The sequence below is a fragment of the Camelus dromedarius genome, chromosome 23 (assembly GCF_036321535.1).
Source record: "Camelus dromedarius isolate mCamDro1 chromosome 23, mCamDro1.pat, whole genome shotgun sequence".
Taxonomy (NCBI): domain Eukaryota; kingdom Metazoa; phylum Chordata; class Mammalia; order Artiodactyla; family Camelidae; genus Camelus; species Camelus dromedarius.
This window is the reverse complement of record NC_087458.1, coordinates 2451583-2473302: the sequence shown is the minus strand read 5'-3', so window position 1 is coordinate 2473302 and position 21720 is coordinate 2451583. Positions and strand designations below refer to the sequence as shown.

At 55.2% G+C, this 21720-nt stretch overlaps 1 protein-coding gene across 8 annotated transcripts in view; it reads left to right on the top strand.

Moving 5' to 3' along the window:
- KIAA0513 (KIAA0513 ortholog) overlaps positions 1 to 21720 on the top strand; it is a 54304-nt gene that overhangs the window by 31044 nt on the left and 1540 nt on the right. For 3 of the 8 annotated variants that reach the window (XM_031436587.2, XM_031436584.2, XM_031436585.2), the window contains 11 exons: positions 5144 to 5638; positions 7750 to 7849; positions 8590 to 8663; positions 11039 to 11109; positions 12233 to 12437; positions 13249 to 13289; positions 13777 to 13855; positions 16241 to 16318; positions 17489 to 17518; positions 20420 to 20500; positions 20947 to 21041. In XM_031436587.2, coding sequence (XP_031292447.1) covers positions 5310 to 5638; positions 7750 to 7849; positions 8590 to 8663; positions 11039 to 11109; positions 12233 to 12437; positions 13249 to 13289; positions 13777 to 13855; positions 16241 to 16318; positions 17489 to 17518; positions 20420 to 20500; positions 20947 to 21041 — 1183 coding nt within the window. In that variant the 5' untranslated portion in view covers positions 5144 to 5309. Of the gene's footprint in view, positions 1 to 654; positions 771 to 3300; positions 3644 to 5143; positions 5639 to 7749; positions 7850 to 8589; positions 8664 to 11038; positions 11110 to 12232; positions 12438 to 13248; positions 13290 to 13776; positions 13856 to 16240; positions 16319 to 17488; positions 17519 to 20419; positions 20501 to 20946; positions 21042 to 21720 lie in introns of those variants that run through there. The other 5 variants (XM_031436582.2, XM_031436583.2, XM_064477673.1 and 2 more) reach the window with 4 other exon arrangements.

Here is a 21720-nt window from a genome sequence, read left to right as displayed (position 1 = left end):
AGCTGTCACACCAGATGCCATAGTCAGAGGCTGGGGAAGGGCACTTCTGGCCTCAGGGGTCCTGGTTCCTCGTCTGCAGGACGAACCTGCACTTTCTCACGTGGTGCTGCCACTCCACCCGAGGGACAAACGGGTCTGGGTTCTGGACTGGGGGGGTCAGACTGTGTTTTGACCTTTCTGTTGCAATAGAGATGCCCCCATAAAACCCCTAAGTGCAAGGGGCCACAGGACAGACTTTGGGAACGGTGATCTGGCAGTGCCATCTTGGCCTCAATGACGTGCAGGCCTCTGACCCTGAAGCACTGGAAACGGGCCCTCAGGACTGAGGATCAGAGAGGCTCCCTGTTGACCTGGATTCTGTGCCCCGTTACTTCCTAGCTGTGTGCAAACCCCCTGCTTCCTCACCCGAGCCTCGATTCTCTGATGCTGCGAGAGGGGCGAGCGGATGGAGAGGACCGGAAGCCGGCATGCCGGGCGTGCCGTGCGTGCCGTGCATGTCTCAGTGCTGTGCGTGCGTGCCGTGTGGGCTGCGCGTGCTGTGTGTCATGCGTGTCTGCGTGCCAGGCGTGCCTGTGTGCCATGCGTGCTGGGAGTGCCTGCGTACCATGCATGGCACGCATGCTGGTCCAGCAAGGTCTCTTCTTTTAATGGTAGGAGCAGCACATGTGGTGGCTCGGGGACACTGAAGAAACAGGAGCTGAGATGGATGGCAGAGGGCAGAGTTACAGAACTTTCTGGAGTCTCTCCAGGGGCCTGTCTGATCGCCCAAGGTCAGCCTGCTAAAGAAGTGCTCACTCTGGGTGCGCTGGGTGCTGGGGAAATCAGGGTTTGAGCAAAGCCCCTGGAGACATGGCCCGGCAGCCACAGAAGGTAATGTCCTTCCGACTTCCTGCCGCAGCTGGGGCCGCGTCGGGGTTGGGGGAGGAAGTCAGGAAACCTCCCACCAGATGTGCCCATCTGGCCACCTCCACTGGCCCCCTCGCTCTTGTCCCGTTCTTCTACCTGCTGCCAGGGCTGCCTGCCTGTCACCCTAGGAACCCAGCCCGGGCTCCTAGTGCTGGCCCTGCCTGCCTTGCCAACCTCTTCCCGTGAGCAGTCCCTGAACTCTACAGTCACAGCTGCTGAGGGCCTCTGTGCTGGCTGAGCCTCCACCTAGACCTCTGTCCTCGAGTCTTCTGGGCTGGTCGTCCCTCCATTTGTCTCGGCTCACATATCTGCCTCCCTGACCCTCAGGCCAAAGAAGCTGCCTCTCAGTGCTGGGAGCTGTCGCCGTGAGACTATCTATGTAGCACTCAGTGCCCCTGAAGTTCTGGCTAGGGTTTTTATTTTATTAACTGTCCTTTACCCTCCCACTGTCTTCCAGCGCGCGCGCACACACACACACACGACCAGTTTGCCGCATACGGTCTTATTCAGGTCTGTATTTCAACTCCTAGTTGGTGCATAGGAGCTGCTTATTAGTAAATAACTTGTATGAATGAGTGGTTAAGAGCTTTGGAAGTTATAGACTGACTTCGAATTTTGTCTAATTGTGTTGGTAGAAACTTCTGCCATAGGGCCCAGGAGGTGAATTGTAGAGATGTGGTCGCAGGAAGGTCTGTTTTGCTGCAAGTCTGTAGAAGTGCACTTTTAACATCCACTCTCTGTATTTGGAGAGATTCCACCATGATTTAAAACCCTGAGTCTCAGAGTCTGCAGACCTTGCAGTGGCTCTGGAGACCTCCTTGTACACAGAGGAACTGGGTGTAATCCACAGACAGTTTTTCTTTGTCCTATGATGTGTTTTGAAATAAATTTAAATTAGTTGCCAATGTTGAAGAATTGGATTTCATGTTGTAGATTTCAGTGCCCTTTAGAAAGCTCTTTAGATTGGGACCCACTGGGCCCTTGATCCTGAGTGGCAGCATGTGGTCAGTCCCCACTGGGCCCACTTCCTCTGTGTTCTCCAGCTGCTAGAACACAGGTGGTCATGTGAGGTGTGTGATCCTGGTGTGTTGAGAGCGACCGTCACCTTGTCCAGTGTAGAAGCCTGTAATTACGTTTCCTTCCTGGAGGAAAAGGCTGGGGTCACTTCCAAGGCCCTTAGCACAAGTGGCCACTTCACACTGGCATCTTGGCTCCACAAATGGGCTTGGCTATGCCACCTTTCTCCTGAGAGGGGAGGTCCCTGGGCTGAGGGGCCTGCATGCCCAGGACTGGGCCCTCCTGCCATTTCTACTTCCTCTCCTGCAGTACTAGGCCTGTCGCTCTGTCCCCCTCCTCCTGAGCCCACAGAGGAGGCTTCTGGGAAAGGATGACTCATGCACGCCCCAAATTTCCGAGCTGGAAAGGCGCTGGGAGAGCTTCCTGCCAGCCTCTGAGAGCGCCTCAGGCCGAACCAGAAATAGCCATGATGGTTTTCTCTGATCTGGAATCTCCTGTGTTGTTGTGTTCTGCTCTGGTAAATAGATGCAGCCCTTCAGACCAGCCACCTGAAATGTTTCCAGATACAGTAACTCGTTTTCTCTTCCTCTGGATTTTTATTTACTGCAAACTACATTGTTATGATAAAGGATAAAACAGAAAGAGGAAATTCTCTCAGTGCCAGCACTGTAGTACATTTCTGTCTTCTTTTTCAGTCCTTTTTCATATGTACACATAACTGTAATTACAGTAAAATTAAAATTCATTCACTTCAGTGTTTCCGGCACCCAGAACAGAGGATAGCTTGCAGTAGAATGATTCAGTAAACATCTGTCGATTGTAGAATATTTGTTTACTTAACTATGAAGTGAACATTTTTCTAATTGCATCATACACTGATTGCTCTTACATCAAATTGTTAGAATCTGTTTGCCACTTTACTATATTTAGATTTTTTCCCCCAATTTATCAAGATTGTCAATACTGTTGCAGTGAGCATTTTTCTCCATATAACTGTTTTTGAGTGTTTTGAATTTTCTTAGGATAAATTCCAAGCATTTGAATTCCTAGGTCAGAGGAGAGAAAAGTAGGAATTATAGAAATTGATTTCTAAAGTCTTATTTATCCTTCTTGCTGGGATTGTTTGAGAATATTAGCTTTACCATAATCTCATCTACACGTAGGTTATAGTGTTTAAGTTTTTGCTTATTGCATAGTGTAAGCTGGTACTTAATTGTTTTAATTTGCATGTCTCTATGTGTGGTTATTAGTGTGGATTGAAGAATTGCCTAGGCACTTAATAATATTTCCTGTTGTCTGTGTTGCCTATTTGAGTAGTTTGAATATCTATTAGAATATAGATTTTTTTTAGTTGAATTTGGGCGAATTTACCATATAGACATGGTTAACTCAATTTTCCTATCGTAGTGACTATGAACAATGTCCTGGTGTGTGATTTTCCGTTTTTAATATCAGGTGAGTCATTATAGGTGTGATTTTCTGTTCTTTAGAGAGCCTGAGAGCGTGTTTGCCAGAAGGACCTTAGAGATCCAACCTGACCTCGGTGTCTCAGACGGGGTCCCCAGCCCAGAGCACAGAGGCCATAGCCCACCACCCCTGCTGGCAAGAGGGGAGCCAGGGCTGGCCCCAACCACGACCCTTTCATCTCGAGCTCTCTGAGCACCTGAGCTCCTGCACGCCCCAATTGCTTTCCTGGCCCAGAAAGTTCTTTTGAGCTGAGGTTAGTGCTTCTCTGGTTTGGACCAAGCCAGGCTTCGTAGGACTGTCTCTCCTGAAGATGGGCTGTTGCCACTCCAAATGATGTGGAGCCAGCTGTTGCACCTTTCTGACTCAGGGCATTTAAAAATATCCCAGGCTGGGGAATTTGGAGGCGCCCATGATCAATTCATGAACATTAAGCTCTCAGGAGGCAGTAAATGCAGTTCTGATACTGAATCACCATCAGAAGATGCGCTAGTTCCACAGTATCAGCGACTAGCTGCCCACCAAGTGTTGTCCTAGATATTTGAGGTCCGTGGAGGTAGAGGAGAGGGACATGGCCCGGGATCAAGACGTGCCCCTGCCTGGAGGAGCTGATGCATCCTGCTTAGCTGTGTGCCCCTCGTCGCTGGGGAGGGAGCCCCACATCTGGCATGTCACCCCCAAACTGACCAGGAGACCTGGTTTAGAAGGGAGGAGCCTAATCCAGCTCTGCCTACGTCGTCAGCGCCCTAGACCCTTAGAGCAAGTTCACGGTCAGGTCTGGTCGTCCCTCAGCAGTAACACCGTGGACACTTAGGCTCTGCGCTGGGCGCTCAGGTCGCTACAGAGGGGGCTATGGTGTGGTCCACTCCTCAGGGGATTACACTTCACTGGGATGAACAGAAACGCTAACATCTACCCATCACACAAGCAGACTTAGAAATGCGTATAAACAAAATGCCACTGGGGCCACAGAAGAATCAGTAAATGGTCTGCATAGCATGGAGCAAAGCTTCTCAGAAGAGCTGGTGCTAAGCTAAGCCTTGAGGGGCGAATAGAACTCCAAGTGGGGCTGAGGGAGGAAGATGGGGGAGAAGGGAGAGGACTGCCCTGCCTTCAGAGCAGAGAAACAGGGTGCCGTCACGCAGGGTGGCCATGGTGCGGGGAGAGGGCAGGGAGGAGAAAGTGGGTCCAACCGCAGATGTCACTTAGAAACCATTGGCCATCAGGAGTTGGAGGGAGTGGTGAGAGGGGACACATATTGGACAGCCGGGAAGGTTCTGGGTCTTGAGTGGGAGAAGGCTAAGAAAGGAACCAGGAAGGAAGAGATGTGAGCCACGTGCCTGACAACACAGTCTTCCAGGTCTGCTGATCTCAGTGACAGTGGGTGGCGGGTGGCCATCCTGGTGATTTTCTGTTTCCAGTAGCCTCAGTCTTTAGGCCAGAGTGGGAAGAGGTCCTTCGGATGCAGCCCTCTTAAAGTCTGTTTGCTTAGTTTGGAGAAATCCTCATTGATGGTGTTTGTTCATTTATTCGACAAATATTTACTGGCTGCCCACGACATACAGGGTATTTAGCAGTCAGGTAGACACAGGAGGACCGTGTTGGCATAGATTCTGGAAGTTTGGAGCCTCTTCTCTTTACAGGGGGTTTGTGCCCTACTTCATTCAGCTAAGTCTGGATCTTGGTGCCAAACTTTCCTTATGTGAGGAGTTGCTCTCGTGGTGGGAACGATAATGTGTCTCTGCTTCCATTCCAGAAGCCTTAGGGCCACGTGAGCAGCCCCAGAGGACTCCTCCCCAGTGGCCAGCAGCAACCAAGCAGCTCACACGCGCTCAGCCGCAGGCTCCCTCTGACTTGCCTGGGAACCCCATCTGCCTGCCTCCCCACCCGCCCGGCGTCCTCGTAGCCTGCCCACCCGAGCCATGGAGGCCCCTGAGGTCCCTGTGGGCTCGCTGATTGACTTTGGGGCTGAGCCATCCTCCTCCTCGCCCCTGGAGGTGCTGCCCCCAAAGCTGCAGGATGGGGACAGCTCCCCGGGTGAGGGCGCATCAGAGAGCGAGACCACGGAGTCCGCGGACAGCGAGAACGACATGGGCGAGTCGCCCTCGCACCCGTCTTGGGGCCAGTACCGCCGCTCCTCCTCCAACGAGTCCTTCTCCTCCAACCAGAGCGCTGACTCGGCCAAGGACGAGGAGCCGCTGGAGCTCCGGGAGTTCATGCGCAGCTACGTGGAGAAGATCTTCTCCGGAGGGTAAGCCTGGCTGCGGTCCCCCTGCTCCCCTCACAGGGCGCCACCCGCCTGGCGCCACCTCTCACCAGCCTGCAGCGGCCACCTCGTGGTCTCGGTCCACCCTCTGCCCATGGACCCCCCTGGGGAGTTTCCCCGACTCCTGCCCTCCACTCACCAGCACTCAGACCTCGTCAGCACTAAATCCAGGCCACTGGCTTTGCTCCCATAGCACCCAAGCCCCCGTCAGGTCCGAACTACTAGGTGACAGTGAATTAGGGCCATGTTAGGCAAGGAGGTTTCAGTTACCCACACTCTTTGGGATGCTCACGGGCAACTGAGCCTTAAGCAGGACAGGGACCACCTCCCCTTGCACCTCTTTCTGGCCTCTCTTTGGTGGTTCTTGATGGGGTGAATAAGAAGCAGTGAAAATTGCAGCAGGAAGTGGAGGATGGAGTCGAAACGCGGACCGAGGAGCCAGGAGTCTGTCTCACCGCTGTTAACGTCTCTGCAGTGGAAGGGAAACCTGCGACCACAGATGCAGTCCATGGCCTCAGGTCTTGACAGCTGGTCCTGTGTCACTCACAGCAGCAGGTTAAGTGGTGCTGGTCAGGTCATCTCTGCCACTGGCAGCTTCAGCATCAGGGGGAGCTCGTTAGAAATGCAGAGTCCTAGGCCCCACCAGAACCACTGAGTCAGAATCTGCATCTGAACGAGGCCCCTGGGTGTGCACATACTGCATTCTGCCTGAGAGGACACTCTTCCATTTTCATTAAAGTGTGAGAAGAATTTCTGCCAGTTGACACCATACAAGGAGTATGTTGTTTCTGCCATGGTTTAGGTCCCTCGTTTGCTAAGTGGCAGGGCTGATTTCCACCTTTTTCAGGTGCACTTCAGTTTTCTATGTGGTTAGAGAGGGGAGGAGTCCTAGGACCCAAATAGCTGGCTATCCCCAAAACGCTTTTACGTTTGGTCCTGTGCACTCTGGGAGAGCAGTAGATGTGGCTTCCTACTTATTTTGTTTGACAAGCACTGAAATTAGCTTTCTCTGCGCACACCCAGTTAATAAAAAGGGGAGAAAGCCCAGAAGCTCGCTAATTTGCCAGGGAGGCCAGTCTGCATTTGTGGCAGCCAGTTGACGATATGGATCACGGACAGCCGAGTTGGAAGCATTTTCAGGAGCTTTCCAGAAATCCCTGCAAATGGCTGGCAAATTATCACATTTCATCTGGTGTTGGTATTTTGGGATAAATGAGACCAAGATGTTTTCTGCAAAACCTTAAATAAATGAAATTGCACAAGCCAATTAATCTTCAGCCTTCTGCTTCCCCTTTTCTGCCGTTAAATCTGGGGTAGAGTATTGGCTTCCTTGGGAAGGTGATCGGAAGTGGTTTGAGATCAGGTGAGCATTTTGTCCACCCTGGCAGTGGTGACCCCCAGGTCTGGGGCCCCCATAGTCTTCACCCCCCACACACACAGCTGGGGATCATCAGGGAGGTGGGCAGACTGGCTCTTCAGAAGGGCAGAGGAAGACGCAACCATGCCCTCCTTCTGATGGGTGGAGGTGGTGTCAGACCCCTCAGTGTTCCTTGGCCTCGCTGGGTCCTGCTGAGACTGAGCAAATTAGGAATTCTTGAATCCAGTGGGTGCCTCCTTGCCGACCTCAGCAGCAAAGATTAGCAGGAAGTTGGATGAGCTGGAGAACCAAGCCCTTGGAGGGTCGTGGAACCCTTGTTAGTGCCCGGACCTCGCTGGGGCAGGAGGACGAGCGTGCAGGGAGGTGAAGGCATGTGGGCCTTGGAGCTGGGAAGTCTGGCTGGAGCGCCGGTTCTCCACTCCCGGGCTGTGTCTGATCCTCCTAGCCAGTCTCCTTACCTTTGAAACAGAGATAATACCATTTCCTCACAGTCTGCCCGGAGGGTGAGATGAGCTGCTAGAAGTCAGGTGTCTATACCTGGCGGGGGAGCAGGACCCAGGGATGGACACACTGTGGCCACTGAACCCCAATGGTCCTGCACCCACGGACACCGACCCACTGCACTCAGGAGTTCCTCTCCTTCCTCTTCCCCGACTCTGAGCTTTTTGGTTCCAGAGGATTGAAGGTTTCTGCTTTTCCCCCCTGCCCTCTCTCTCAGGGAGGACTTGGACCAGGAGGAGAAGGCCCGGTTTGGAGAGTACTGCAGCAGTGAGGACGGGAAAGGCCGGGAATGGTTCGCCCGGTATGTGAGTGCCCAGGTGAGGAAGGCGGTGAGGTGGGGGCTGGCTGTGTGGCCATTCACCTGCCCTGGGGAGCGAGTCAGGGAAACGCCCCTGGAGAGGTTCCGGAAAGGCCTGTTTAGAATAGTGGACAGTGCCTCCCAGAAGGGAAGGCGTCTGTCCTCCACATGGAACTCCAGAAAAGTTCGTCTTGTTTGAGACAAGCACGTGGGCTCTGTCCATGGATATTTTTATTAAATAACCCACAATGTTCAGTTTTCATAAAGGTAGAATGTTCAAGACGATGACAGCCAAGTAAGTTCAGATAAGAACCAAGTTTTGTAAATAGCCAGCAGGTTCTTTTTCTTTTTTTTCTGTAAAGTGTATTAAATTCTTGGTTTTTAAAGTATTTTTGTCACAAATAATTAATTCTTCAAAGAAAAATTAGAAAATGCAGATAAGCAAAATTAGAGGAAGTGTCCAGAAACCTACAGTCTAGGAGATAGCCGGCATTGTCACCGTGGGGTCCTGTCCCCCCACACTTTCCCGTGCGGGGGTGAGCATGTGACATGGCTGGTTTTTAAGATCTCCTAAGGAGACACAGGAAGCACCTGCTTGCGCTCCACTGAGTGATGCTCGTGTGCAGGGGGCCAGCCCTCTGCTCGGTCCTGGGTCTGTGGAGTGGGGCCGTCCTGGGCTCGCATCCCGGCTGCGCCCAGTGATGCTCGGCGGGGCCCGCCCGCCGGCCACCTATGACGTGCCTGCCTCTCCCCGGACAGCGCTGCAACGCCAGGTGCGTCTCGGAGCCGGCTTTCTACCGCCTGGTGCAGTCCTTTGCGGTGGTCCTGTTCGAGTAAGTGACGCTGTCGCACAGAGCCTCTGTCCTCACAGCTGGCCCTCCCTCCCTTCCCGCCTGCGACACCCCAGTTGTGAGTAATGGCCACAGGCGTCATCAGCTCCGATGGCTCCGACGCCCCCGGCATCAGCTAAAAGAAGTCGTGACCAACATGTCACGAGAGAGTTGGCAGTCCCCACCTGGCAGTGGAGATGAGAGGCCCACAGCTGGGTGTGAGTAAAGCCTTCCATGCGGGTCCCGGGACAGGCTGTGATGACACACGGCCCCCGCCCTCCTCCTGGAGATCTGGAGTCCTCTTGGTTTCCTGTTGGGAAGTACTTCACACTAAGTCACCGCCCACTTAATGGTAGGGTGGGGTGACGTAGCCCGCCCTGAGTACCAGTTAGGCACTGCGGGAGCCTTTCATCACGGAGGGCGTTCTGGACAGTGTGGGGTGGGCGAACGGGCCCTCCCCTCGGTGTGGCCGTGGGAGGCAGGCCATGTGACCAGCAGGGCTCCTGCAGCCGTGGCTCTAGGACTGCCAGGCCCACTTGAGATGTCCTGACTTGCATTGGAGCTGGACACGCCCTCCAAAGTATGACCCAGAGGGGCTGTGTCTTCCTGGGGGGAGCTGAGCAGTGGCTTTCACGGTGGGGATGGTGTGCGTGGGAAAGGGAGTGCGGAGGGAAGCCCTGACCCTGATCTGACTGTCGTTTGTGCCCACTTGCCCCCATCACCTCCATGTGGCCTCGAGCAGGTCCTGGTCGTGTGGCTTATGCCATGGCCACTTCACCATGTCCCCATGGTCATTGTGTCCTTCCAGGATGGAAAACTCCTCCCTTACTGTCCCTTCCCCGTCTTCTCCAAACAGAAATGTGGCTGCTCCCTTGACCTTAATTCCTTGTGTCTTAGTGTCTCCCCACCTTTCTCTGTCCCCCCATGAATGGGGGGCATGTCCTGGAGGAAAATGACCAAAAGAGAGGAGCTCCTGTACTTCCGGCTCAGAATGTCCCAAGTTCAGGCTGCGCCCAGCAGGAAATCTGGGTCTGGGAGCCAGCTCAGGTGGACGGGTGAGCCCTCACCGGGGGAGGTGGAGCGTGCCCACGCTGGCTGGGGCACGTCGGGAGCTGCTCCGAAGTCCCCCCGGGTGGCAGGGCCAGCGTGCTCTCTTGCCCGGAAGACATCTGCATCCACTGGGATTTTCACGAACCCGTATTCGGGTAGGTGGTGCCTGTCCCACGTGATAACGTACTTTCCTAACTCTAAGTTTTTCTTTCAATTTGTCCTTAAATAAGTAAAACTTGGCGGTGGAGAGGGCAGTTAAATTCAAGGTCCAACTCTTTCACACTCTTGCCTCTCACTTCCGGTCCATCTCCCAGTGACAGCCACTCTTAGTGATGCACATGCCCACAAGTACATGCATTTTCAAAACAGGCAGCACCATGCATTTGCGTACAGTGCTGCGTCTGTAACAGCTGCGAGGCGGGCTAGTGACCGTGTGAATGGGCCATTGTTTATCCAGCACGTGCCCTGTTGACCCTCGTTTGGCTGACTCCCCATTTCCTCGCTCTCACAGTGCTGCACTGGACATCACTGTAGCCTTTGCAACTGTAACAGGAGAAATTCCTAGTGGCAGACAGGCCCTCTTTTTGAAGTTTTTCCCCCTTTTTTGTTTGCGGATGTGAATGGACCCACGTGCATCTCATAACCGTAATGTAGTAAGTGCAACGTATGTAGCGAGTATCGCCCTTCACGTTGTGGAGCATTCTTTAGCCTATCGGAGTATGGAATCATTTAATTTGATTTTCAGCAAATGACATAGGGAAGTAGGTACTTGCATTCCCTCGTTCTCAAAGTGCGGTCCTCGGGCCGGGAGCAGCAGAACCTCAGTGTCACAAGGCAGTTTGTTAGAAACGCACATTCTCGGGCCCTGTCCCAGACCTGCGGCCCCAGAGACTCGGGGGTGGGCCCGGGGACACCCTTCCTAACAGGCCCTCGAGGTGACCCAGCTGCTGCGCCCGTCTGGGGTGTGTCACCTGAGTCACTGCTCGCTCCTGAAAAGCAGGGGCTAGAAGGTGGCCTGGGGCCTGCGCCCGACCCCCAGCTTAGTGCAGCTTCTCGCTGTGGGGCTGAGCTTCCTGGGCCCTGGCTGTTCCACCTTGAAGGTAAAAGAAGCCCAGCTGACGGACGGCGAGCTCCTTCCCGTCCGGAACCAGACGCTCTCCCAGGCCGTGTGCCTGCTGATGACCCAGTTGTTGGACCCTGGGAGGAATTTCTGTTGCTTCTCCCACGTGGCCCCTGGGCAGCGAGGTGTCCTGGTCTCGCAGCACGGTGCTCGCGCAAGGTGGGCATCAGGTGGGTGCCTCTCCAGCCTGTCACCTTGCCCCTGCCAGGTGCCACCAGATGGACGACTTCGGGCCGGCCAGGAACCTCATGACCATGTGCTTCACCTACTACCACATCGGTAAGCCCCGGCATGGCTCACGGTGCGGGGCACACACTCAGGGCCTGAAGCTCAGCTTCTGAGGCCACATCAAATGAGGATTTCTTCCTGGTCCAGAAAACAAAGGGGTCTGCTGTCAGGGAGGGAGCCCACGAGCAGTGAGTCCCCTAGAGCAGGAGGACAGGAGTGGTCCACGGCGCCAGTCAGGAGGCTGGCGGTCCTGGCTGTGGACACACAGGGCAGGACGTTTCAGGGTCGACACACGGATTGCTGGGTGTGAGGACATCGGTCTCATGTTTTAGCCAAATGGAACACAGGATTGGCTGTGGAAGGGGGCGAGGAGGGGCCGTCCAGGGTTTTGGACGGGCTGGGGGTGCCTTGGTGGGGCATGTGGATTGAGATCTCCTGGCTCATTGCACCAGAACCTCCTGGTGCATCACATGTTCCGCTCCTTGGGCTGTGATGACAAAGACGCGTTCTGGCACCACAGGGACAGGGCTGCTGGGGGCCGGCATGGGCCGGGGCCAGGGCTGGGTCAGGGCATTGTGAGCCCCGGCCTCCCTTCCCACCGGTGGGTGCACTCTCGTGGTGCATCCCCTTCCTCTGCAACCAGGCTTCGTCCTCTCCTCGCCCCAGCAGCCTGCCCTCTCCGTACTCCTCTGTGCAGAAGCCCTTTGCCCTGAAGGGTGCCCTTTGGCCCGTAGGGGTGCTGGGCCTGCTCCACACACTGCCCTGAGGAAGAGATGTTCCTCCTTCTCGTGGGGGCCCTCCTCCCACTGTCTCCCTCGTCCAACACCCTCCTTATTCAGGACCAGTCCAGGGGCCATGAATCTGGAAACTGCAGGCCCCTCCCTCCACCGGGAAAGACTCCCCTCTTCCTCCATTTGTGTGCTGCGCTGTCCCCGTGCACTACTCACCTCGCTCCGGCCTCACTGCTTCCTTACTGTTGGGTCCCTGCCTGTTTCCTCTTTACCTCCTGTGGCACCTGGCTCACTTCTTGTGCACAGTGGGTGCTTAGTGACTGCCCTCTGTCTGCTCTCGGGCATCCTTGGGCCTCTTGCTCCTGCTGTGGTATCTGGCGACTGCAGGAGGGGGCGGCCCCACCATCCAAGCAGCTCTTCCTGCTCTCTCCTGCGCCCTCCAGGTAAACCACACCTACTCCGCTCAGAATCCAAGGAGAAGCCGGCTGGGAGCATCGACTCCTACTTGAAGTCGGCCAACAGCTGGTTAGCTGAGAAGAAGGACATCGCGGAGCGGCTGCTGAAGAGCACATCGGGCAAGACAGAGAGTGTCAAGGGCTTCTTTGGGCTGGAGACCAAGGCGAAGGGGCCCTTGGCCAGGAGAAACGAGTAAGTATCGCCTTGGCCTGCATCCCTCCCTGACTGTAGGACTGACAAAGGGCAGAAGCCAAGTTAGCCTGCGGGTGGTGGTGACAAGGAGGCCGCTGCCTGGCCTGGCGATGGGCCCTCGGCCATCCCTGAGGCTGGAGCACACTCCCGGGAAGCACAGCCTCCAGCCCAGCCTGCTCCCTGGCCCCAGAGTTTTCCAGGGTTTCCCAGCACTGTTCGGTTGGCTGACATGCAGGGATATTCCCCGTGGGTCCATGTTTCTAGGGCTGATGAGGAGCGTGTGGAAGTTGTCAGTAGGCGGGAGGGAAATTATAAACCCTCCCTCCTGCTCCTCCTCTAAGTGCGGTGCGAGCTTGTGTCACGGAGCAGGTGCAGATGCAGGAGAAATCATGTCCCCAGGATGGCATTGCTCCGGCAGTAGCTCGGGAACCTCTGGGGGCTGGGCACTTTAGAACAGTGTAGAAACTAGGACTTCCATGCAGCAAGAGAGAGCCCTGAGCCCTGGATGGTCCCTGCCATCACCTCCGATGACCTGGCTACAACCGGGTGACTTGGCTATATTCCTTCTCTGGTCCAGACAGTATTAGATTCAGAGAAAATGGCACAAAGAAGCTTAAACACCACATCTGTTCAATTCTAAAAGACCGGCAATTGGTAAATAAAGCCTTGAGTTCATAAACATGTTCCCAGAGAAAACCCCATTAAATGTACATATTGGTTACGAGTCATAATCCCATTTCAGCAGCGTAGAAGGGTTTCTTTGATTAACCGTGGGGGTCGTTTTGTCACTGCTGCGGTTTCTCTCCCCAAGGGAGGATGAGGGCAAGCCCCAGGAGAAGCCGCGGAAGACAGGTGAGTGCCTCCCTGTGCTGTTGGGCCCGGGGGCGCCAGGCCGGCACCCCAGCAGCCCCACTGGGGTCTGGCTCAGCCCACGACTAACTAGCAGCACCTCCAAGCAGGTTCCCCGGCGTCAAGGGCTCCAGCTCCCCTGAGGCACAAGGCGCTGCCGTACGTGATTCCAGGGTCCTCTCAGCTCTGGCCTATAATCTCTTCTTGAATTTCCATGAAAACCCACTCCTCTAGGGGCAAACGCCTCACCCCAGGGAGGCCGAGGGAAGTATCACCAGAGGTGGGGGAGCCATTACCCCGTCCTTCCCTCGAAAGGAGCCCTCCTAGCCAGGCGTGGGCATCACCACGGGCAGCAGAGCAGATGCCGAGGAACTTCAGCCTCGTGTCTGTGTGACCCCCGGGGGGACACAGAGCTGGCCGGGGGCAGTGCCGAGGGTTTGCCGACACCTGATGCAGGCAGCGCCCCCTCAGTCTCCTCCCCCTCCCGCAGTGACTGTGTGCAGCCCGGAAGAGGAGAGCAGGGGGGAGAAGATCTACCTGTACACGCACCTGAAGCAGCAACCCATCTGGTAAGGCCACCCTTACGGTAGCGAGTGCTGGCGGGGATGTGGAGACACTGGAACCTTGCCCACAGCTGGTGGGAGTGTCATATAGGGGGCAGCCACTGTGAGCAAGGGCCTGACAGTTCCTCAGAGGCTGAACAGAGTCCCCCTGGGACTCTGCAGTTTTGCTCCTGAGTAGATACTCGAAAGAGTGGAAAACAGGTACTCAGAGAAAAACTTGTGCACAAATGTTCATAGCAGCATGATTTTTAGGAGCTAAAAAGTAGAAATAACCTGAATGTCCATCTCCATGGGCATTTGATGTCTGGATACACAAAATGCAGGCTATTACTCAGCCATCTAAAGGAACAATGCACCCACACCTGCCACAACATGGGGGTGAAACATTCTGCTAAGTGACTGCAACCAGACACCAAGGACCACACAGTGTATTTATGTGAAGTGTTCAGGATGGGCAAACCCCGGGAGACAAGAAGGTTAGTGGTTGCCAGGGGCTGGGGGAGTGAAAATGTTCCATGAGATGGATGGTGGTGATGGTTGCACAATTCCACGAGTAGACTAAAAGCCATTGAATTTACTTTTAATCTTTTAGAATTATAGTTGGTTTAAAACGTTGTGTTAGTTTCAGGTGTACAGCAAAGTGCCTTAGTTACATGTGCGTGTGTGTGTGTGTATATTTGTATATGCTGTTTCAGATTCTTTCCCACTACAGGTTATTAGATGATATTGAATACAGTTCCCTGTGCTGGGCTGTAGGTCCTTGTTGTTTATCTGTTCTGTATATAGTAGTTTGTATCTGCAAATCCCAAACTCCTAATTTATCCCTCCCCACCCTCTTTTTTGGTAACTGTAATTTGTTTTCTATGTCTGTGAGTCTCTTTCTGGTTTATAAATAAGTTTATTTATATCTTTTTTTTTAAGATTCCACATATAAGTGGCATCATATGATACGTCTTTCTTTGCTGACTTACTTCACTTAGTATAATAATCTCTAGGCCCATCCATATTGCTGCAAATGGCATTATTTTATTCTTTTTTATGGCTGAGTAACATTCCTGATATTCCATTTTGTGTGTACACACACACACACACACACACACACCCCACATCACCTTTATCCGGTCATCTACCAGTGGACATTTAGGTTGCCTCCATGTCTTCACTGTTGTAAATAGTGCTGTTGTGAACACTGGGGTGCATGTATCTTTTCAAATTAGAGTTCTCTCCAGATAGCTGCCCAGGAGTGAAGTGTATACTTTAACAGAGTGAATTTTATGGTGTGCAAATGATATCCTAATTAAAGCCATTTCACGTATGTGTATAAATAATGTATACACATGAAGGCCGTAGTGAAGCAAGAGACCAGCGGTCGGGGAGCTCCCGCCCTCTGTCTTGCTCGGAGGATGCCCACTCGTGCTGCTACCATCCCTCCGAAGCCTCTCCATCAGCATGCTTTATTTACCCACAAGTAGGCAGCGTACTAGCCCCTGAAACCCAAAGGGTCTCAGGCGTGCCCCTCCCTTGAAGATCACAGTTGAGCAGTAGGAGAACTTGGCCACGGCAGAGCAGGGCACATGAGGTGTGTGGCCAGCAGGGGCTGGGGTGCAGCTGTCCGGAAGCCTCTGAGAGGGGCCCCACCTTGCAGGGCCGGGCTCAGTGGAAGCAGGGAGAAGAAGCCGAGCAGCCCGGTCCCACCAGGCCAAGATTTAGCTCTGCCCCTCTGGGCCGGGCCTTGGCGGCTGTCTTTGCATCTGCAACAGCACTCAGCACACTTCCCTGTAAAGAGCTGGGTGATAAACATTTTAGGCTTTGCAGGCAACCACTCTACTCTGCTGCTGGAGTGCAAAAGCCACCTTAGACAGGACGTCAGGGAATGGGCGTGGCTGTGAGCCCATAAAACCTGATTTACACAAACGGGCAGCAGGCCGAGTTTGGCCCACATGCCGTAAATTTGCTGACCCTGGTCTTTGGGAAGAATGATTCTGTCTTGTGTGTCCCTATAAATGTGTTTTCTCTCTGCATATGGCCTGTCCCCACCAGGCCCCCATTTATGTTTCTAGACCCAGCTCTAGAAAAATAGGTCTCCCAAAGCCTCCGATTCCCTTTGGGGGCCTCAGCAGGAGATGCAGCAGAGGAAATGGTCCCTGCCCGCATCCTGCAGGTGGCGGCTTCAGCTTTGACCTGATGAGTCGGGCTGACCCAGCTCCACCCTCCCCTTCACGCCTGCACATCCCCAGTGATGCTCTTCCCTCCTCGGGAGCCCAGGGACCCAGTTCCAGTGGGATAAAGGCGCATGCTCGTCTGTGTCCTCCGTCTCTGCTCTCTGAGGCTCCCCATCCCTATCCCTCAGGCGGACCTGAGACCGTCTCTCCCACCTGCTCTGTCCGGCAGGCACACGCTGAGGTTCTGGAATGCGGCCTTTTTTGACGCTGTCCACTGTGAGAGGAGGAAGCGGTCCCCCACGACCAGGTAGGGGCAAAGTCCGGGCCTGCGCTGCCTCAGGGACGAGGCCCAGGGAGAGGCTTCCTTTTCCCGTTTCTGATGAGGAGAATGGAAGAACAGAACGGCTGAGTCGATGCGTCTGTGTTTCTTCCTCCATCCCTTCCGGTCCCGGTGCCCTGCAAGCTGCCTGAAGGGTCCTGGGCACACAGCTTCGTGGGTGGGGGGCTCAGCCTGCATGAGCGCTTCCTGCCCTGGGGCTCTGGCATGACTTGGCCTGACCCTTCTAAAAAATGCAGACTCCCACTGAATGAAACCATCGGGACCTCCTGAGACCCCCTCTGCCTGTCTCTCTAAGAAGCCAGACTCCTGGGTTGGGGCCATGGCAGTGCGGTCTTGGGGTGCGGGGCTCACGTCTAGGGAAAGGCAGTTGCTACGTTCAACTTACTGCTCTGTGCTGCAGTCTGAACAGGCCTTTCCAGCTCCTTACGGGCAGTCTTGCCACCTTGGAAGCCCTTTTGTAAACCATTCCACAGAGCACGTAGTGGCCGCCGGCGGGGGCGCCAGGCCCAGCTCTCTCTGGCCACCGCGAGCTGAGGTTGCCGCCCGCTGTGAGCGGCGGCTGCGCGGGGAAGAGGCAGCAGCCACCAGGCCTGGGTCGCCGTGTTGGCCCCTCCAGTCCCGGGACTTTGACGTCTCTGAATCTCTCCTCGTTCATGAAACGAGTCCTCTCCTTCTCCAACTCGGGGAGACCCCTTCCACTTTCTCCGGGCAGGGGAGTAGGCAGGCACCTGCTGCTGAAGACTTTAGTCCCCAGCACGTGGCGGAGCTCAAGCGAAAGCTTTCTTTCTCGGGGGCAGTAGACCCTAACCGGGGCGGGAGGGCCTGCCTCGCACCCCGCTGCAGCCTGCTGTGGCTACGTTTCCTTGGGAGTCGGGAGCATGTGAAGGGGGGGAGTCGTTGGTACATTCCTGAGGATTCTAGAGAGAGAGTTCTCCGCTCTGCCAAGAGACACAGAAAGGAAGTGCCTGCAGGCGAGCCGGGTTTCCTCAGACTCCTAGGCAGCTGTCCCCTGGCGCCCCGTCTCCACCTCCGTTTCTGCTGGGATAGCCCTCTTTCCCGCTTGTTCTCTTGTCCGTCCACACATCTTGCATGACTTTGACATGTTCCTCTGTTTACCTGTTTCTGCTGCCGCTCCAGAGGGGATGCTGGAGAGGAGGAGAAGAAGAGGTGTGTGTCCACGTGGCTGTCCGCGGGCAGTGCGGGGCCCTTCTGGGGCCACTGGGGTGGGGGCGGGTCGCACCCAGACACGCGGGGACAGGCTGGTGACGGTGGGAGCTCACCCAGGATAGAGACCTGTAGTGGTCAGGGGGCAAACACCGCACCCGAGACCCCCACGGGGCCCGGTGTGCATTCCCAGAGGAGAGAGCAGTGAGGTCCAGAAAGTTAGCTCTGACCGTGAGCGAGTCTAGCCTCCACTGGCCGCTCCGGCTTCTCCGAACAGAGCCTGGAACCACACATTTGACCCCGACTCGGAAGCTACGGGTTGGGGCAGAGGACCTGTCTCTGCAATCATGCCCGGAGGCACGTGGGCTCTGGCAGACCCTCACCTGCTCTGACAGGTTTGGGGGTGGGATCCCGGAGAAAGGACAGCTGCTCCCTCCTCCCAGCTGCTGTGTGACGTGGAGCCTGTGTGTGTGAGGGGGTCTCTTGGAGAGAAGGGTCTAGAACAGGCTGTTTCCTGTGAGCCCATGGTGGGGGTCTGACTTTAACTGTTTGAACTTTATATTTGTTAGATACCTTTGTAAGATATTTTTAGAGTTAAAGGCTTGCTGATTCAAAATATAGTTTCTGATACAGTGAGTTTTTTTCCCAAAAGCATGTTTCCTTTAATCAGTGGTATATTTTTAGCTCTTATTGTTTTATGAGAAGTCTTGTTTTTTTAATGCAGCCTTATTATGGCTTTAAAAGGCCTGTTTAGGCACAGCAGATACCTCCATCTGTAGAAAGCCCCCACGCTCCCACAGCCTCTCTGAGGGGGAGGGTGATGAATCAGCCTTCCTGGAGCAAGGCTTCCCAGCACCACAGCCGAGGCCCGAGCGGGCTGGAGCATCACGGCCTCTGAGCTGGTCCGTGCTGAGCCCCGCGAGGGGAAGTGAGTCTCTGGGCCTCACAGGCCATCTCACCCAGAGCAGATGTGGTCTGGCCATGCACATCCCAGACCTGCCCCCCGGGACACCCTACATGACCCAGCAGGAGGGCAAGTGTTTGAGATTGGGGACTAGGGGCGTTGGCTCTGGGTCCTTGGCAACTTTGTGCCTCCAACATTATTGCCCTTTGGTAAACTCTGCTGCAACACCATTAGTACCCTCTCTGTTCTCAGAGGCGGAAATGTCCCCATTTCAGGAGGCTTCCTGTTCTGTAAGCTGTTGGTCACATCCCAGTTCCCACTGTGGCAATTTAGACACATGTTCTGCTCTCTTGTGTTATTAGACATTGACTGGTATTCGGCACTGAACTCAATTTTAAGGAATGGATTTGATCGTAGGCAGCCTGTGATCGCTGATGACCTTCTACCTGTTTCTTCAGAGGTCAGATTAAATGTCCCAATTTTAGTCCTAACCCCAGCAAAACGAATCACCTCCTCCGGAGGAGTAGGGGTCAAAGCTGCTGTGCTACATGATGGCAAGGGAGCCATTTCCATGTGGTCTGGGGTTGTGCAGTACACAACCTGCACAACTGTACACAGCAAGCCTGGTACTGGTGTGGGGATTTCTGTGCTTGGATACCTAAGGGTGACCCCTAGGGGAAAGAGGATGGGAAGGAAGATGGGATGGGATCGACGCAGTACCTGGAAGCACAGTCTGGGTCTCTTTGTGGGTGTCCTGTCGTTAGTACAAGGAGGCTGGGAGTGACGTTTCCACTCTCCTCTGTCGTGCCCTGGCGTCCCACAGCTCCCGCTCAGCTGCAGCGGCACCAGTGGCCTCCCTGGGCCAGGAGGGTAGAGAGGAGTTAAGAGTTGATGTTCATGGTTCTGTGCTGTTCCCTCGGCTTCTCCATCACCCTGACCCCGCTCCTAACACTGCCTCTTCTCTCCCTTTTATCTTTTCTTTCAACCCTGTTTTAGTCAGACTTCTCATCCAGAGTGTAATTTTTAAGGGGAAATAGGCTAAAACGAGCTTCTCTTCCATGTCTGCATCTGCTCACTTCTTAGTCGCACAGCCCTGTGCCCTGAGGCGGGGGTGGAGTGGTACAGGGGCAATGCCCCGGCCCCCTGGGACAAGGATGCTCTGCCATAGGGGAGGGGCCGATGCCCTCCAGGAGCTGGTAGAATCAGTCCACTCAGGGACACAGAGCAATTACAGCTCAAAAGAGAACCCTCCCCCTGAGCCTGTTTCTGCCCAGAGAACACAGCCCTGGAGCCCACGGGCCAGGTCCTTCCTCGTCGGGTTTCTGAGCTTTGCTTAGAAGCTTTGTGCTGTCCTGATGGCGGGTCACGGGTTGCAGTAACAGGTCCTATCCATGCACTCTGGGAGGGAGCAAGCAGGATGAGCCTGGAAGGAGAGTGACGGTGGCAGAGCCAGGCCGGCCTGGTAGGCAGTGTGTGGTCAGAGCATTTCCAGCCCCACAGCCGGGTGGGCCTCGCCAAGGAGCCGTGAGGCCTGGGGACAAGCAGAGGTCCTGGGACCTCCTCACTGGGTCTGCAACACTCACTCCCCACAGATGGCCTCCTGTGGGGCCTTGCCCTCTCCGCGGGTCTCCGGGCGGTCACATGGGCCCTGTGACCTCCTATCCTTGAACTGTAAAGGATGGCGTGGTGGCGGAGGGATGGGCAGCATTCCTGTCTCCTAAAGAATGTTCTGGGAACCACTCAGCACACATCATCTCTGGGTCCCAGACCTCCTATCTCCAGCAGGACCGTGTGATGAGTTTGTGTCTCGGCCCTCGGGCAGGCAGCAGGCCTTGGGCAGCTTCTCTGGAAGCAGAGCCAACAGCTCCTCCGCGGAGGTGCCCTTGTGTCAGAGAGGCCACACCCGTGCTGCCAATACCTGTAGTCAGAACAGGGGAGGCGCACGGCGGGGACATGGCCCAGGCTCTGAGGACCCCCTGCTGCTCCTTCTGTGCTTGCAGGGAGAGGTGGAGCCACATGACCCAGGAGGAGCGGGATGACAGCCTGCGCTTCAACGAGAACATCACCTTCGGGCAGCTGGGGTGAGAGCAGCGGCTGGTCTCCCCCCACCCCCACCCTGCGTGGGTGCTGATGGGGGCCCCGCTCCCCACATCAGGCCACCTGGGGATGAGAAAGCGGGGCGGGGGCACTGACACTGATGCCCAGACTCAGTGAGGAGGGGCTGCTGGGTGAGATGCTCCTGCCACCATACGATGTCACACGGCCGTGACTCAGGGCCAGACACTGTGCGCTCTCAGCTCAGAAGCACACGATTAACTGCTTTCGGCCTCAACTCCAGTTCCTAATCAACCCGCCCCTCAGCACCACCCCTGCCGGGGGCAGTGTCACAGGAAGAGTTGCCGGCTGGCTGGTGAGGCCCTCCCTCTTTCCTTCTCTCTAATGAGTCCCCGCAGGCTGCGTGTGGGGCCCCGGCTCCCTTTCCCCAGGAAGGCAGCACGGGCGCCAGCTCACGGCTGTTTTCCCGCAGCACGTTCACACACAACATGCTGGCGTTCGGGCTGAACAAGAAGCTGTGCACTGACTTCCTGAAGAAGCAGGCAGTGATCGGCAGCCTGGACGAGGGTGAGTGGCGGCGAGGCCGGCAGGGCTGCGGTCTTAAGAACAAGTGTGCTGCATGTGGGCCTTCCCACCCTGCTCTGAGGGTCATCCCTACTGTGGTTAGAAATGTGACTTTAAACGTTCCTGCCTGCCTCTGTGCTTTTCCTCCCGTTTGGAACTCCATTTCTACCAGTAGGATTTGCCCAGGGCTGGGGCAGCCTGCCAGGTCAGTGCCCACAGACAGGGCCAAGTAAAGGTGTACCTTGGCACTCAGACCCTGACCTTGAAAAGGGGCGAACTCTGGCCATGAATTGCCCCTTCTTGTAAACGGCCACCATATGGCCTGCCTTTGTTTCCTGGACCACCCTGCCGTGGGAGGTCCAGGAGCAGGGAGAGGGGGCAGTCTTGAGGTGTTTCCAGAATCTCTGACTTCTGTAATCGAAGGGGACACATTGCTGGTGGCCTTCCTAATCTACACCTGCCCCTGATCCCACCTGCTACAAGATAGTTCTTCTTCGTGGCCTAGAAAGCCTTCCACTCAGACATGTAATTGGACAGATCAATACTGTTTAAAAATAAAACTCCATCTTGCACCAAGTTAAAGAGGGTGGTGGACAGGTGGCCTCAGGAGGAACCCCCGGACGATCTCAAAGTCCTGCCACCAGCCCCCCACCTGGCAGAGGGCAAGGACACTGTCCCCTAC